At 28.0% G+C, this 15,000-nt stretch overlaps 1 protein-coding gene across 2 annotated transcripts in view; it reads right to left on the minus strand.

Annotated features, from left to right (window-relative positions):
• Positions 1-6,577: 6,577 nt before the first annotated feature.
• Positions 6,578-15,000, minus strand: part of LOC129958867 (LIM/homeobox protein Awh-like) — a 100,684-nt gene continuing 92,261 nt past the window's right edge. For both annotated transcript variants that reach the window (XM_056071589.1, XM_056071588.1), the window contains 2 exons: positions 14,088-14,327; positions 6,578-7,616 (listed from right to left, as the gene is read on the minus strand). In XM_056071589.1, the coding sequence (XP_055927564.1) occupies positions 7,507-7,616; positions 14,088-14,327 (350 nt within the window). In that variant the 3' untranslated portion in view covers positions 6,578-7,506. The remainder of the gene's footprint in view (positions 7,617-14,087; positions 14,328-15,000) is intronic.

Raw genomic sequence — 15,000 nt, forward strand, 5'->3', positions numbered from 1 at the left:
ATTCATTGTTTTCTGTATCCATTTATTTTGCGAGGTCTTTTTCATATCAATTTTCAATTAAACGAATGATAATTTGTTTGTTTTTGCTTTTTCCCTCCCTCTTCTTTTTATTTCCTTCAGTTTTTTGCTTTATCGTTGTTTGTAATTGCCTTTTTATTTTATAATTCTTTTATTATCTTTATTTCGTTTTTAAAAAGGAATTGTTTTAAGTGAGTATATTTGTGGTGGAATGGCTCTAGCTCAAAAATGAATATATAAATAAATCACTGGAAACCGCTTCAACTTGATGATTTTTTTGCATCATTCCAAAACACTTCTGGTGTAATCCAATAGATTTCAAAGAGAAGGCTTCAAGTTAATAATCAATGCGATATTAACAAGAAACAAGAAAATTTCATTTCGATTTACTGTCACCAATTTCTTTTTCTTATTTTCATTCATTAGATTGTGGAACATTTTTGGCTATTTTTGGTACGACAGTCAAAAACTCTTTTACAATGCATCCAAGACATCAAGTTTTATATAAAATAATATTAAAATAAATTGTTTGAGAGTAAAATTACTCTAAAGCCATTTTTGCTGTATTGGACAGCAAGGTAATTATTTCGAAATTTTGATTTGATTTTAAACATTTCAAAATCTTTCCTGGCGCCATCTATCGGTGTCGAATTAAAGTTTTAAATGCAATTCTATACCTTCCCTAAGTAAGATTCCCTTCGCAATAATCATTAAAAAAAATTATTATTATATCATATTAAAATTAAGAGCATTTCAGCTTTTCAGGAAATTTTGATTTTTTTTTTTTCAGTTAATCAGTTTTTTTTCAGTTTTTCAGTTTGTTGCAAATTGTAACAATTAAAAACAAAACAATTGCATGCAAGATATCTTTTATAGTGATTTTTTTTTCTATTTCTGAAACAAATGCTTAACTAAATATGTTTATTCATTTTTATTAACTTTCTGTAGTTATTAATTCTGTTGTAAAAGATTTTTTTTGCATATTTTAAATTTCCAGATATTTCTTTTTTTCTTTTTCTTTTTATTTTGTGACATTTTTTAATTCTGATTTTATAAAATAATGATTTACATATGCAGCAAACACTATATTTTTAATGGATATAAAAGCAGCACCGAACTTGTTTTTACAGACACACGGGACTTAATAATTGGATTTTTTAGCTTTCTTTTTAAAGCTTCTAGTTGCATGGTATAATATAATCGCTTTATTAATTTTCGTTTGATTAATCTTAGCTCTGTAAAAGAGCAAGAATTAATCCTTAATTGTTTTATCATCTTGGAGAGTTGACATTGTTTTTAGTTTTGTTTATTTAAAATTTTTATTTCCTTCCGGTCTACATTCACATATATATTTGGAATCTGAAAAAAAAGTTGTAGAATTTTAGAAAGGTGAAATCTACACTGTACGAATTTTTTCGATAAAAGCTGTGTATATATAAATGACAGAAAAATAATTTTTAAAATTAATTCTGATCTTCATTTCTTAATTCAAGTCGGTCAATTAAAGAATTAAATGTTTAATTAAAATTTATTTGCATAAAATGTTCCTTTTTAAGTCAAAAATACAGAAAATACAGCCTTATTTACAGAAAATACAGCCTTATTACAGAACAGCCTTATTTACCAATTATTAAACTATATCACATTTATGAAAAAAAATCTTAAAAGAAGTGTAGGTTTAAAATGAGAGAGATAAACTGTGTTGTTCCTGTAAACACAGCACACAGCATACTATTGTTTTCCTCGTATATATAAATTTTTAATTTATTACCCGTTATTTGTGTTGATACCTCTATTCTTTCTCATCATTCGCTATTTTTATTTTGAATAAAAATTCTTAATTTTCCTTAAAAATCTTAAATTTTCCATAAAATAAATAATAATAATAAATCAAAAAATTGGATTCGCCAATAATTTGGATTTGGTTAGTGACTTTATTCACTGTAGTCACTAATTTGAATAATGTTATCGTGACGAATTTATTAAATCCTAAATGCCAGGATTTCCATAAAATTTTAAAAATATTTAATTAGCTGATAATTGAAATAGAAATGAACTTTTTACTCTGATTTTTATCAAAACGTGTTGTTAAATTCTCTTGTTACAGCCGTCACTATCTGGGTCTGGGTTTAAAAGCGTACGTAGTTCGTTGGTGTAGTTTTTCTTTCTGTCTCATAGATGGCAGCTTTATGTTCCTTTTCAATCTTTTAAATGAAAAAAAGAAAAATATCTGTGAAAATCTGGAATAATTTAACATAACGCCGTTAGGAAAATAAAAATTAACTATCATTAGTGCTTATTTAAGGAAGTCTTTGCTTGTGGTAAAATATGATTTCATAAAAAAAAAAAATAAAAAAAAAATGGAAACTTCCAACTTAAATATCAAATAACATTTTAAAATAAACAGCATGACCTCTTCATTGGATTTTTTTTTTGAAAAAAAAAAAAAAAAAAAAGGAAGATTAAAAGAAAGGACATATGGTTTATTAGAAATGTAACTAAATATTTTTTTTTTTCATTTCAATTTTGTGGGATACAATTTTTCAACGCTGTGAAATAAAACAATTTTAATTACTTGAAAATCATATTAATCATATTGGAATGTGATAGTGCCAATTTTTACCTTTACATCAAAATGCTGGGTGTAAGTGAAATTGCCTTCAACGTATACATACTCAACTCACAAAGAACCCTCCGTCTTTCGAGTTCCGGGGGAAGGGAGTGTATAAAGTAGCATTATTGTTACTGCAACTGAAATTGATAGAAATGCTTATAGGAGAAGAAAAGATCGGAACATTATTCTTAGGTATAATATGTCATGTATATCTACGTGTGTCATGACTGTGATACCAGGTGAATTGGCTCCATTTCTTATTTTTAGTCACTTTTTCTTTATTTATTTGCCATGTAAGTATTCATTTATATTTTTTCTTCCATATGTCATTCTATTATAAACTTTATATCATTTACTTTTATAGGACAAAACATATCATGATCAACCTTAATAATTCAAAGAAAATAGCTGTTGAGATAGCTCTTTATAACTTTCTTTTTGCGTGTGCGATTCTGCTTAAACTTGCTTCATTGCTTTTTTCATTCTAAAATTTTACATCGTTACGGAAATTTTTAGCGGCTAATTTTTTTGGTTCATTATAAAATTTTCTATTTAAGCAGACTTGGAAATGAAATTGAAAAATATTAGCATTGATTTCGTTGCGAGATTTCCGAAAAGATAAAATAGTGTTATTAATTATAATTGCAAAAATGCACCCAATTTATGCGATATCAAACACAAATGTGAATATCATCTCACTCTTACAAATGAAAAAATCCATGGATTATAATACATTTCGTAATTAAGAAGAAATGTGTATAAAAAGTTTGAACTGTTGCCAGTTTTCGTTGTTAATTTTTTTAAAGAATATTTTGTAGAGTTTGAAGTATGTTTCCAGATTTATCTTAATAAAATTCTCCTGGACATGGAGATAAATGCATGGCATTTCTTCGTTAAATATCGAAATAGCATATTGCTAAGATAAAATGTCATTTTATGAGGAAAACAATTAAAAATCATTTTTTCATATTATCAAATTAATTCTCAAATGTTTTCTTCTTTTTATATTTAAGATTTTCCATAATATAAGAAACTACTAAGATTTATTTATAGATATCTCTCTAAAAGATTCCTTAAAAAGGATTCTTTAAATTCTTTGAAATAAATTTTCAAATTTCCTTTTTCGCCTTATGTAATAAATTGCTATCGCGGTTATTGCAATCATTAAGATATATTAAATTTTCTTGAATGCTGTGATATTTTCCATTTCATCAGAAGTTAAATGCATTTCAGATAGAATTTTACATCGAGTTTTACATTGCTTCTTATGTCTAATAGAAAGACAACAAAAACAATATTTTTTTAATTATTCAAATTACTATTCATATTTTATATAAAGTTAAAAACAAACAAACTAAAAATATTGAAAAGTTTTCAAACTTTCCATTAGTTTATATGTCTAAGAGAAAGAAATAAAAATCATATGCATATATATTTTTAATTATTCAAATTATATTCATATCTTATATAAAGATAAAACTAAACAATTTAAAGGTTTTGAAAAGTTTTTTATTCGATATATTTTATTTTAAAACTGAAGATGATTTTTTTTAAAAAGAAAAAGAAAATAAGATGTTGTAGTTTATATCTCTCTATTATAATAACGTTTTGGTAGTTCGAAGTTTCTAAGATTTTTTTTCATTAACTGCATTTATACATATTTCGTCATCAGTTATTCTAATTCTCATTAAAAAAAGTAGGAATATTTTTCTTTAAAAAAATTTAAAAATAAACGGAAACATACACTTTTATCCTTTGTTTATACTCAAACGCCATTTTGTAATCAACGAAATCTTTGTAGCATCATATTCTCATTTAAAATTCAGTTTAATTCTAATTTAATTGATTAATTCTAAACCAATTTAATTAAATTTAATTCTAATTCAAAATTTAAAAATTTAAAAAAAAAACTGTTTTAAAAGAGACGATTAGCTATAAGATCTACTGAAAACATGAAATAAATGCCAACAGTCTATTAAGAAAAAAACTTTTAGATAACACGATTGGCTATAAGATCTACTGAAATGAAATAATATGCCAACAGTCTATTAAGAAAAAAAACTGTTTTAAACGAGATGATTAGCTATAAGGTCTATTGAAAACTTTAAATAATATGCCAGCAGTCTAATTATGCCAAATCTAAGTGTTGTCTTATGACGTCGCTTTTTTTGTTTCACAAAGATGCGCAATGGAGTCTAACAATGAATTGATCTGGCACGTTTGATGTGTGTTATGTGAACATTAATTGGAATTATTGAAACAAGTTTCAATGCTATATTCAAAAATAGTTCAAATATTAAGGATATTTGATCTATCATTATTTAAACGTACTATTTCTGCATGGCAAACTGTAGCCTGGCGAGGGCTGTAGTAGGAGTATAAATATAGTGTACCAGTCTTTGGGTTGAAGAGAATATATATTTTATATATTTTTTGTTTTTAAAACTAAAAATCAATGAATCAGATCTAGGAGGAATGGGAAAAGTAAATAATTGGCGTTAAGTGTCTTTATCCTCGCTGGTAAGAGGGATTTTTTTTGTATTGATAATATTTAAAGCAAAAATTTGTCTGGGAATCTCTTTTCATATTTGCAAGAATAATCTTTTAAAAATTTTCTTTTGTGAAACTATACATAAAGGACTGTTATTAGTAAAAGTTGGAATTTCATGACTTTTGCAAATGACTAAAATGACTAGTACTAATGACAGAACAAATGAATAGTACTAATTTCATGACTACTACTGGTGATGGGCACTGCAAGGAAATTTTTAATCTAAAGAAAATGAAATACAAAGGATTGCTTTTAAAATTATAAAAATTTGTAACGCATTTTTAATTTTTTTTCCCTCATTTCAACAGTGAAATCAAAAGTGGCATTGAATGTAAGTGCAGTTGAAATCGAATGTAAAATTTAAATAAACTTAACATGTTTCTTTATATTTAATGACTGAAATTTATGTAAATATTTCTTTCTTTAATTGCTTTGTATGTTTGGTAGGGGGGAGGGGATTGTGTTATTTTGTTTTAGTTTAAAAAGTTAAATTTAATTCGTTGCAGAATTGTTTCATTTTATTAAACTAAATCTAAAAATGATATGCATAAGAATACAATACTTTTGGGAAAAAAATTCTGAGAAATTATCTTGTCGTTAAAGTGCTAGTAAAACTCATGTTGCATATGTGAAAAGAAAACCAGCTAACAAAATGTTTCATAAAATTTATTAATTCTATACTTAATACGGAACATCTATAACTAAATATATACAAAAATTTTTACAAGACAACATACAACTGCGAATTAAATACAAATCAAACGTACTCCAATCGAATTTCATGCACATATTTTATCTTGATATCAGAATATTCTAAATTTAAACAAATAATTTACATACGATGACAAGTATACACCAAAATTGATATTCACCACAAAGTAATAATTGGAAGTAAAACTTTACTTCCTTTCACATATCACTTGAAATTGATCAAGAACTACAAATTCAGTTTTGACAAGAGGAAATTAAAAAATATTTTGGCTCATATTTAGAAATTCTAATTATTCTTTGAATTAATACTCGAAATCTCTGATAAAAATCATCGTTTCCATTAAGAATTTTTTTTTTCGTTTTTGTAAAAAACTGCTCAAATATCCTAAAAATGTTGATGAAATATGTAATAACACTTTTTTGTTTTCAATCATCACATAAAGCTAATATTTCCGAGAGTTTTCTCTGATAATAATTCAAACTGAAAGGTACATGAAGATATAAAGATTTATTTTTGAAAAATCATAAAAACAAAGCCAGGGGCCAAAAATCATAAAAACAAAGCCAAAGCCTTTTGGTCTCAAAGAAAAAAAAAATTTCAAAAATTTGCAATAAAATTAAAGGTAAGAAAGAATTCAAAGGTTTAATTAAGAATTTAACCAGAATAAAATTAATTTATTCACTCTCAAAAAGATGTTATCAGCCTTAGAAAGAATGTAACATTTACCCCAAACTGTTTGACAAGAAAAGATCTATTTAACCTAACATAAAATTCTACATATATAATGACTTTTTATTATTGTTATTAAAAGAGTGCCGTTCTAGAATGTTGTATTTCCCAATTCAACAAAGGGATCCCAGGATGATGAAAAGTTTCAACAAAAGTAAAATATTTTTTTGATTATTTCTCCAGATCAAACTGATTATGCTGGAAACAATAAGACTTTTAATATTTATATTCTAAATTTATTCATCAAAACTCTTCATTAATTACAAAAAATTTCTCTTATTTTGTATTTGCATCATTTGTGCTGCAGTAATGTCCTTAAATCAGTGTTTACAACCATGTCCTAAACATACTAACAGAGTGTTAGCACTCAAAACTCCCATGACTAAAATCACTCAAAAATTTGCATTTAATCATTGCATTATACACAAAATTCATACCAATGAAATCTTTCATGGAAAATTTGTATTTGCATCTCATTGTGCGATAGAAAATGCTTTTTCATCAGTGTCATTCTCAGTTGTGTTTTAAAAATTAAAAAAAAAAAAAGGAAAATAAATCTCACTAATCGTATAAGTCGTATACATTTGGCACATATGCGGAGCCAAAAAACTTGCGCTTGTTGGCGAATGGCGTGTGAAGAAGTCGAGAAAGCTCGCCACCTCATTTATCTGAGTCCTTTGCTCCCCAGCACTTGGATTGGCATATCCAACAGGATTTTGGATAATCGTCAACAAGGGAATATGCCGGGAAGAATGCACACATTTTTTTCTTCTATTTTTTTCTTTTCTTTTAATCACTGGACAGTACAGGATGACCACCCTAGAGATGATTAACTATGTTTGAGTCAAGGGTCACCGGCACCTCCGTGTCGGGATCGTATCGTCACGCCACCTGGCTCATGTTCAATTGCAAGCTGGGATGGGAGCATAGACAGTACAGCATTCCACAACCTGGACAAGATGTCGCAGCCGTCATCGAGGGCATAGAGATGGCTAAAAAAAAAGAAAGAAAATCAATTCAGCATCCAAAAGAATAAAAAAAAAAAGTGAGAGAGAGAGAAGTTTTGTTGTTGTGTCGGTCCATCCTTTAAGCGGTTGGCTTAAGTTGTTCAGGTTCTGTCGGCCTCTCTAAATTCAATTCGGTGTCTTCGAGTTGATAAAGCGATTTGTGACTCATCTTCTAATTCATCATCATTTTTTTCTCTTGACAAGTTTTTCCTCAAGTGGTTAGAGATGGGGGAAATTGGAGGTTTGTTTCTTTGAGTGAGATATTTTATAACACATTGATTTTTCTTTTCTGTGAATGTTCTCCTCTTAATCATCTTGTCTCACACGGTGTTCCCTCCCCAGACCACCACCACCACCCTCGTCGGTTGTTCAAAACTCTTTCGAAAATGATGAAAAATCATTTTTATCTTCACCGATTTCTGTCAGTTTAAATCTTGCGTGGTTAGATTTCTTCAAAGGAAAAAAAAAGCATTTGTGGTTTTTTTCCCGTGTAATTGTTTTGAGTAAGGTATTAAAGAACATTTATCATCTCTTTAAATATGTTTTTTAATTTCTTATTTGGAATAAATTTCAACATTAACAGTTTCAAGTGTCTTTTTTAATAGACAACTCTGATTGAATGAATTAAAAAGCAAACGATTTTATTTACAATGTTCACTCAATCTCAATTTATAATATTCAGATATTATTTTTAATTTTAAATTAGGATCTAAATTCGATTTGAGTTAAAAGTAAATTTTTCGAATATATTAATTAGCTGAAATCCAATGGCACTTGTTTTAGCATGGATTGCTAAAGATTGCAACTGGTGGGTAATGAGAGAATGGATCAGAAACTGATGTATAAGTAAGCAGGTTCTTGCTTCCCTGGAGAAAATAGCTATGTTGTAAATTCAAAATTATCCCCATTCCAATGATGGGACGTACTTCTTACGGGTAAAGGTCTGTGCCGTTAACCAGTGAAGCTTAACTCTCGAAATCTAATTTAGTTTCAATATATGAGAGTAGATTGCCTTACTGGGAAATTTCAGTGACAGTTGGTTCACTTTTATTTATCTTCGGGGAAACCAGGAAAGCTTCCAAAGCCGTTAACCAACTACAGCGAGCAATTAAAGAGCTAATAATCCTACCAGTTTTTAAATGAAGAAATTAACAAAAATAAAACAATATCCTGTAATCTTTCCATCAAACAATATATTTTCAAATAACTTAAAATATAATAAATATAAAAAAAGAAGCATATTTAAAAATACGCTAGAAAAACTTTCTAATAACTTTTTCATCTTTCCTTATCTTTCTTTTGTGCCTATTCTGATAAGAAGAATATTCACAAAAAAAAAGCCTGAAACTCGTTTAATTTACTGCATTCGATCAATTTTGCTTTTGAAGTAAATCTTGAGAAATTAATGAAGTTTTTTCAGCTAGTTTCTTTCTAAAGGATATTGCAATCAACCAAAAATCTTGCAATCGCATTGAATATAGTTTCAGATTTGTCCAATAGATGGCGCAATGAATAATCGCTAAGAATTTATAGCATTTAATTTAATGTCAAAGGGTAGAAACCTCTTATTATTATAATTATTGTTACTGAAAACTAATTAAAATGTTTAGAGGAAGGTAGGGCATACTTCTGAAAAACTATGCATTTTTGTATATAATGGAGGATAGTTTCAAATTAATAAAGTAGATATTCTAAATCAAAAGAGTTATTGGAGTCAAATATAAAAGATAATTCATTCCTTTCCAGATAAGTTATTTTAAATTCGAAAAATCAAATACGATGTCTGTAAAAGTGCGTATTTATTTCTAAATGTAATAATAATAGCGACAGATATTTTTAGTGAGAGGTTTGGAATTATAACTATTACCTGGAATGAATTATGATTTTAAATGCCTAAGCTGTATGGACAAAAAGAAAACATATTTCTTGCACATTCTTTTTTCTTTTAGCATAAAAGCGTATATTCTACTTTTCAATTGATTTTAAAAGTTGTTTTCTTCCCACTTTTGTATTTCTGTGCTGTTCTTCATACTTGTGACAAAAAAGAAAAAAAAAAAAGAAGGGGGAGGGAGTATTCGTTGTTCTGCATTTCCTTCTTTAAATATTTTCCATTTTTGACACCATTTCGGTTACAAATTTTAAGCGCCCCCACCAGTTTTTTTCGAGATCTCAAGTGCTCATAAGTAAAGAATAAAACAAGAAGAAAGTAAAATACTTATTTGTGTTAAATAGAAAATAATTATTTTCATTCTGTTTATTTGTAAAATTTTAATGTTTCCAATCAAGTTAGATTTCTGTCTTCGTTTCGCTAACTAATGTTGTTGAATATAGCAGAAATTCTAGATTTTAGTGCTTTCGCTACCCTTAAATGTAAAGATGCTTACTCCCTTAGAGTCAAGACCTATAGATTAACAAGGCGTAGGTGATTTAGTAAAGTTAATTTAAAATTTAATAACCATTAAAATTTAATAACCAAAAAGATCAGTTATTGCTACCGAACTGTGCCAGGGATTCTTAAAGAGATAGACCGCTCCATCCAAATCATCTTCGAAATGAATGCTTCAGAAATTTTAAGGAGCCCGCATCTTTGGAAATTAGTTGTACGTAACACAGGTGATTTCATAGAAAGACTATAAACATCTCAGTGTTTCCTATGTTGCATTTTTTGTTATAATATAGTTGCCACTATGAAATTTCCAACTTCGTATAAAGCAAAATTAAGATTTTCTTTTTAAGGCAAAGTAGTATTTGATTCGAATAAAATAGGAAAACGGATAATTTTAATTATTTTTATTTTTGAATTTAATGTCTTTAAACTGTGTGCTCTAAATATTTCATATTTAGTTTAATGTCCTAATTGGATATCGAGCAACTCATGTTTTCTTTTCAAAACAACTGTTATATGAATTATATTTCCATTTGATTTACAAACATCTACAGTATATAGATGAATATCTTTTATTTTTTCCGGTAGTGATTAATTTTAGACTATCAGCTTAATCACATCATTTTAACTGAAGAGTTAGTTATATGCAGGACGAAAATATTGTAGCTTGCATTTCTTTATCCTAGAGTTTCTTAAATTACCGGCCCTGTTCCAAACGGGATGGCGTAAATATTGGTAACCCATGAATACATAGGACTTTTCAAAGTCATTTACCATGAAGACATAGGACTTTTCAAAGTCATTTACCATGAAGACATAGGACTTTTCAAAGTCATTTACCATGAAGACATAGGACTTTTCAAAGTCATTTACCATGAAGACATAGGACTTTTCAAAGTCATTTACCATGAAGACATAGGACTTTTCAAAGTCATTTACCATGAAGACATAGGACTTTTCAAAGTCATTTAGAAAAATTAACCGACTTAATAAACCTGCATGGCATTTAAACATTTTATTAAATATTTTTCAAAGATAATCGATTTTTACAATGGTTAATTAATACTTAACTGACCTATTTTATTGGCCTATTTATTTAGGGTGTCCCAAAATGTTGTTTAACCCTTTCTAGGGCTGTGGGAAGTATGCTTTCCACCAAATTTATCAATGTTTGTATGAAATTTTGTAGGCTGGCATAAGTTCTGACAAATTTTTTTAGAAAGACAGAAATTTAGAGGCTTTCGTTCTTTATCTCAATCAAAATGATGTGTCTTGATTTGTTACTTAATTATTAATTAACCAAATTAATTAATTAATCAAATTAAATTTATCTAATAAGCTAAATGGATCTCTTATTATTCTAATTTCAAGTCTAAAAATATTTTAACATAATATGACTAGAAAAAAATGGCCCTTTAAAGGGTTAAAGGTAAATTAGGTATATAGAAACAAGTTATTTTTGCAGTAGAATCCAAGATCGGAAATGCAAAGAAGCATCGTTGTAGGAGATTATGTGTTAGTGAATTAAGTGATAGAAAAGGATCCGCCAAATATATTGTGCCGCACAGATTTAATAGTATAAGAATTTAAAGAAAAACGGTGAAAAAAATACAGCATTGCAATTACATGAATATCAACTAGCGAGGTGTGCATTGCTTCAGACGACATGCCCTTTGAACACTTAGTTTAATTAGTCTAAATGTTTGTTCTTTTTACTTTATCTTTCTGATTATTATCGTATTTTTCGTGGTGTATGAGAATTGTAACATCATTCTTCAATCAACAAGTTTCTTTTGCCATTGTAACTTTATATTCAATTGATTTTTTTTTTGTATTTTATCTTTTATATCCTTTTTTTTTTTTTTTTCGTTAATTGGCTGGCAAAGAGTCCCCTTTAGGACGTCCGCCTTTGCATTTCTGGATCCCTGGTTAAATACAAAACTGACTTATTTTTACATTCCTAACCTATACTTAACAGTTATAAATGACTTTCCGGAATTACTTGTACGTACATTTGCAGTCATAGAATTTTTTTTTTTCTTTTTGCATCCAGAGAGAAAGCGCGAAAGGGGAAGTTTAATATGTTTAGCTTTATGACAGAAAAAACTTATAAGCGAAAACCATCCGTTTTTTCTGTCAATCACAAATACTTTTTATTTTTTATTTTTCATATCTTGTAGTGTTTTAGAATTCATAAGGACGCTGCAATAGATTCAAAAGTGAGCATTTCTTTTCTTGAAAATCTTTCTAAGAATGATTAGACAAGAGATTCCCCCCCCCCCATCTAAAAAGTTTTCAGCGTATGTGATCAATCATGTCTTAAAAGATCAACTTGACACAAGTTTAGTTATACTGTGGTTCAAGCTGACTAGATATTCCAGATAAAGAAAAGCTTTATGACGCGAAGGAAGTTTTATTTTTCTTACAAAAACTGTTAGATTCATTCGATATTTTCCAGTTTTTTATTTGAAACCAAGCAACACTTCTTGGTTCTGATTTAACCCTTTCTAGGGCCGTGGAAAGTATGCTTCCCACCAAATTTATCAATCTTTGTATGAAATTATGTAGGTTGGCATCAGTTCTGACAAATTTTTTTAGTAAGTCAGAAACTTAGATGCTTCAGTTCTTTATCTCAGACAAAATGATGTGTCTTGATTTGTTACTTAATTATTAATTAATTAATTAAATTAAATTTATCTAATAAGCTAAATGAATCCCGTTTCTTATTCTAATTTCAAGCCTAAAAATATTTTAACATAATATGATTAGAAAAAAATGTCCCTTTAAAGGGTTAAGCAACATGGTAGGATTGTTTTTTCCTAAATGAGAGGCTTGATTATCTAATGATCATGTCAACAATCAATTATGTAGCTGCATTTTAAAATAATATTGAATAGTTTCCCCAAAAATTTTCTCATATACTCTCTAACAACGGCAAATTTGTATTTTAGACGCATATTTTTCCCCCAAAACCAAAAAATTTGTATTTTTTAAAATCATAATTTGACGCAGAACTTTTCAGTCACAAAAAAAAAAAAAAAAATCACATACCAAATTTGATATATTTAAATCATTACTTTTTTTTAAGTCATCGCGTTTACATATTTCTAAAAGTGCAGGCCGTCTGCCGGTCTACACTTTCTATCGAATTTATGTACCGAATTTTATCCATCTAGATCTCTTCGTTTTATAGTTATCGTGTTAATTTATATTCGAGCAACCGTCTGAACAGATTTTACTCAAAATTAGATAGAAAACCACAAAGGTAAGGTAAAGACCATATGCCAATTTATAAAAACCATTGGTGTAAAGACCAAATACCAAATTTCAACCCTCTAAGTCAAAGCGTGTTACAGATTGAGAACGCGAAAATTTCGAATTCGAATTTTTTGATAATAACAATATTTTATGTATACTTCGTATACGAGAAAGTAATAATAATCCAATTCTTACTCATTTTAACCTAAATATCTACTCATTTTAACCTAATATCTACTCATTTTAATCTGAATATGTACTCATTTTAACCTAATATCTACTCATTTTAACCTAAATATCATTGAACAGTAGATTTATTAAATTGTTAATTAGTAACCCTTTAAGAGAATGCGGAAAGTTCGAGGGCGAGTTATTTAAATAACAATAAATTTAATTAAGATAATTGTCTTAGTTTGAAATAGCACAACGAAATTTTTCAACATTAAATTAAGCTGAGTTTTTGATGAGTGGGTATGCTTCATTAACGCTTTACTGAATACTTTTATTTTACGCATATCTAGACTTGGCATTATGATATTTTTTTGTCTGTTTTAAATGACACGAATAAAAAAATAATTATCATATTCTTCATGGATGTAAATGAGAGATTTGTCATAGGACAAAAGCGTGAAAAACAGCTGAAATTCTTTTAGATTTAAAAGAAAATTAAAATTTTAATCTGAAAATTTATAACTTTTCAAGTTAACAACGATCGTATTATTATTTCTGGTAATCCGCCTTCTTAAGTAAACACAAGAATTTAAACTGGTCACTCTCAATCAATAGAAATATCTTATAAAAGCTTTGCTTACCGTTAGCTTTCTTGGCTTGATTGTTGAGATATTTCTTCTGTCGTGCCCTTGAATTTTGGAACCATACTTGAGTTACTCTTTTACTGAGACCAGTAATTTGGGCTATTCTTTCTAGATCCTGACCATCCGGATTCGAGTCGAGGTTGAAGTTGGCTTGTAATACTTGAAGTTGTTCCTCCGTGAACGTCGTTCGAACCCGTTTTGTTTTAGCTTTCTGTTGGTGATCTTGATCTGTATTTTCTGCAAGGAAAGATCGAAGAAAGGAATTAGCAAAACAGAATTTCCTCTCAACAATGTCTATTTTGGTAATATATTAAATGACATTTGATTGAAAAAGAAACTTATCTCACTCGATGAATATATATAAATTTTTTGTTAAGGAAATACTCAGAGGTTTTCTCAAAAAAATTTAAACAATATTTGAGACAAATCAATAATCGTTTCTCTATTTATTCACTTTCAAAAAAAATTCCGAAATATTAAAGAACTGATGAAATTATTAAGTTAAACAGATAATTTATCCAGTACAAAGTTTATTGTACTGGGTGGATTTCCATCGATGCATCTTTAAGTTTAAAAACGCTTAAGCTTTAAACTAATGCTTACGCTTTTTTGCAAATAACATTTCAGTATTGCGACGAATAACTAAAAAGATATTGGTCTGTAGTAATAAAAAATTAAGAAAATAGAATATTAATTTGTTGATCAAATTAATTAACTATTTAATTTAGTAGGATAAATATAAATAATTAATTAAGTATTTAATTTAATATGATTAATATAGACCTTGAATCAATTATTCTACTGGAGTCCCCAAGCTAATTATTAGGGAGAGACCTTAGAAAATTAAACTGATCACTATCATTTGTGTTGAAAGATTTTATCAGTATAGTTATTGTCTTTCAGACTTTGA

Source organism: Argiope bruennichi, chromosome X1 (genome assembly GCF_947563725.1).
Source record: "Argiope bruennichi chromosome X1, qqArgBrue1.1, whole genome shotgun sequence".
NCBI lineage: Eukaryota > Metazoa > Arthropoda > Arachnida > Araneae > Araneidae > Argiope > Argiope bruennichi.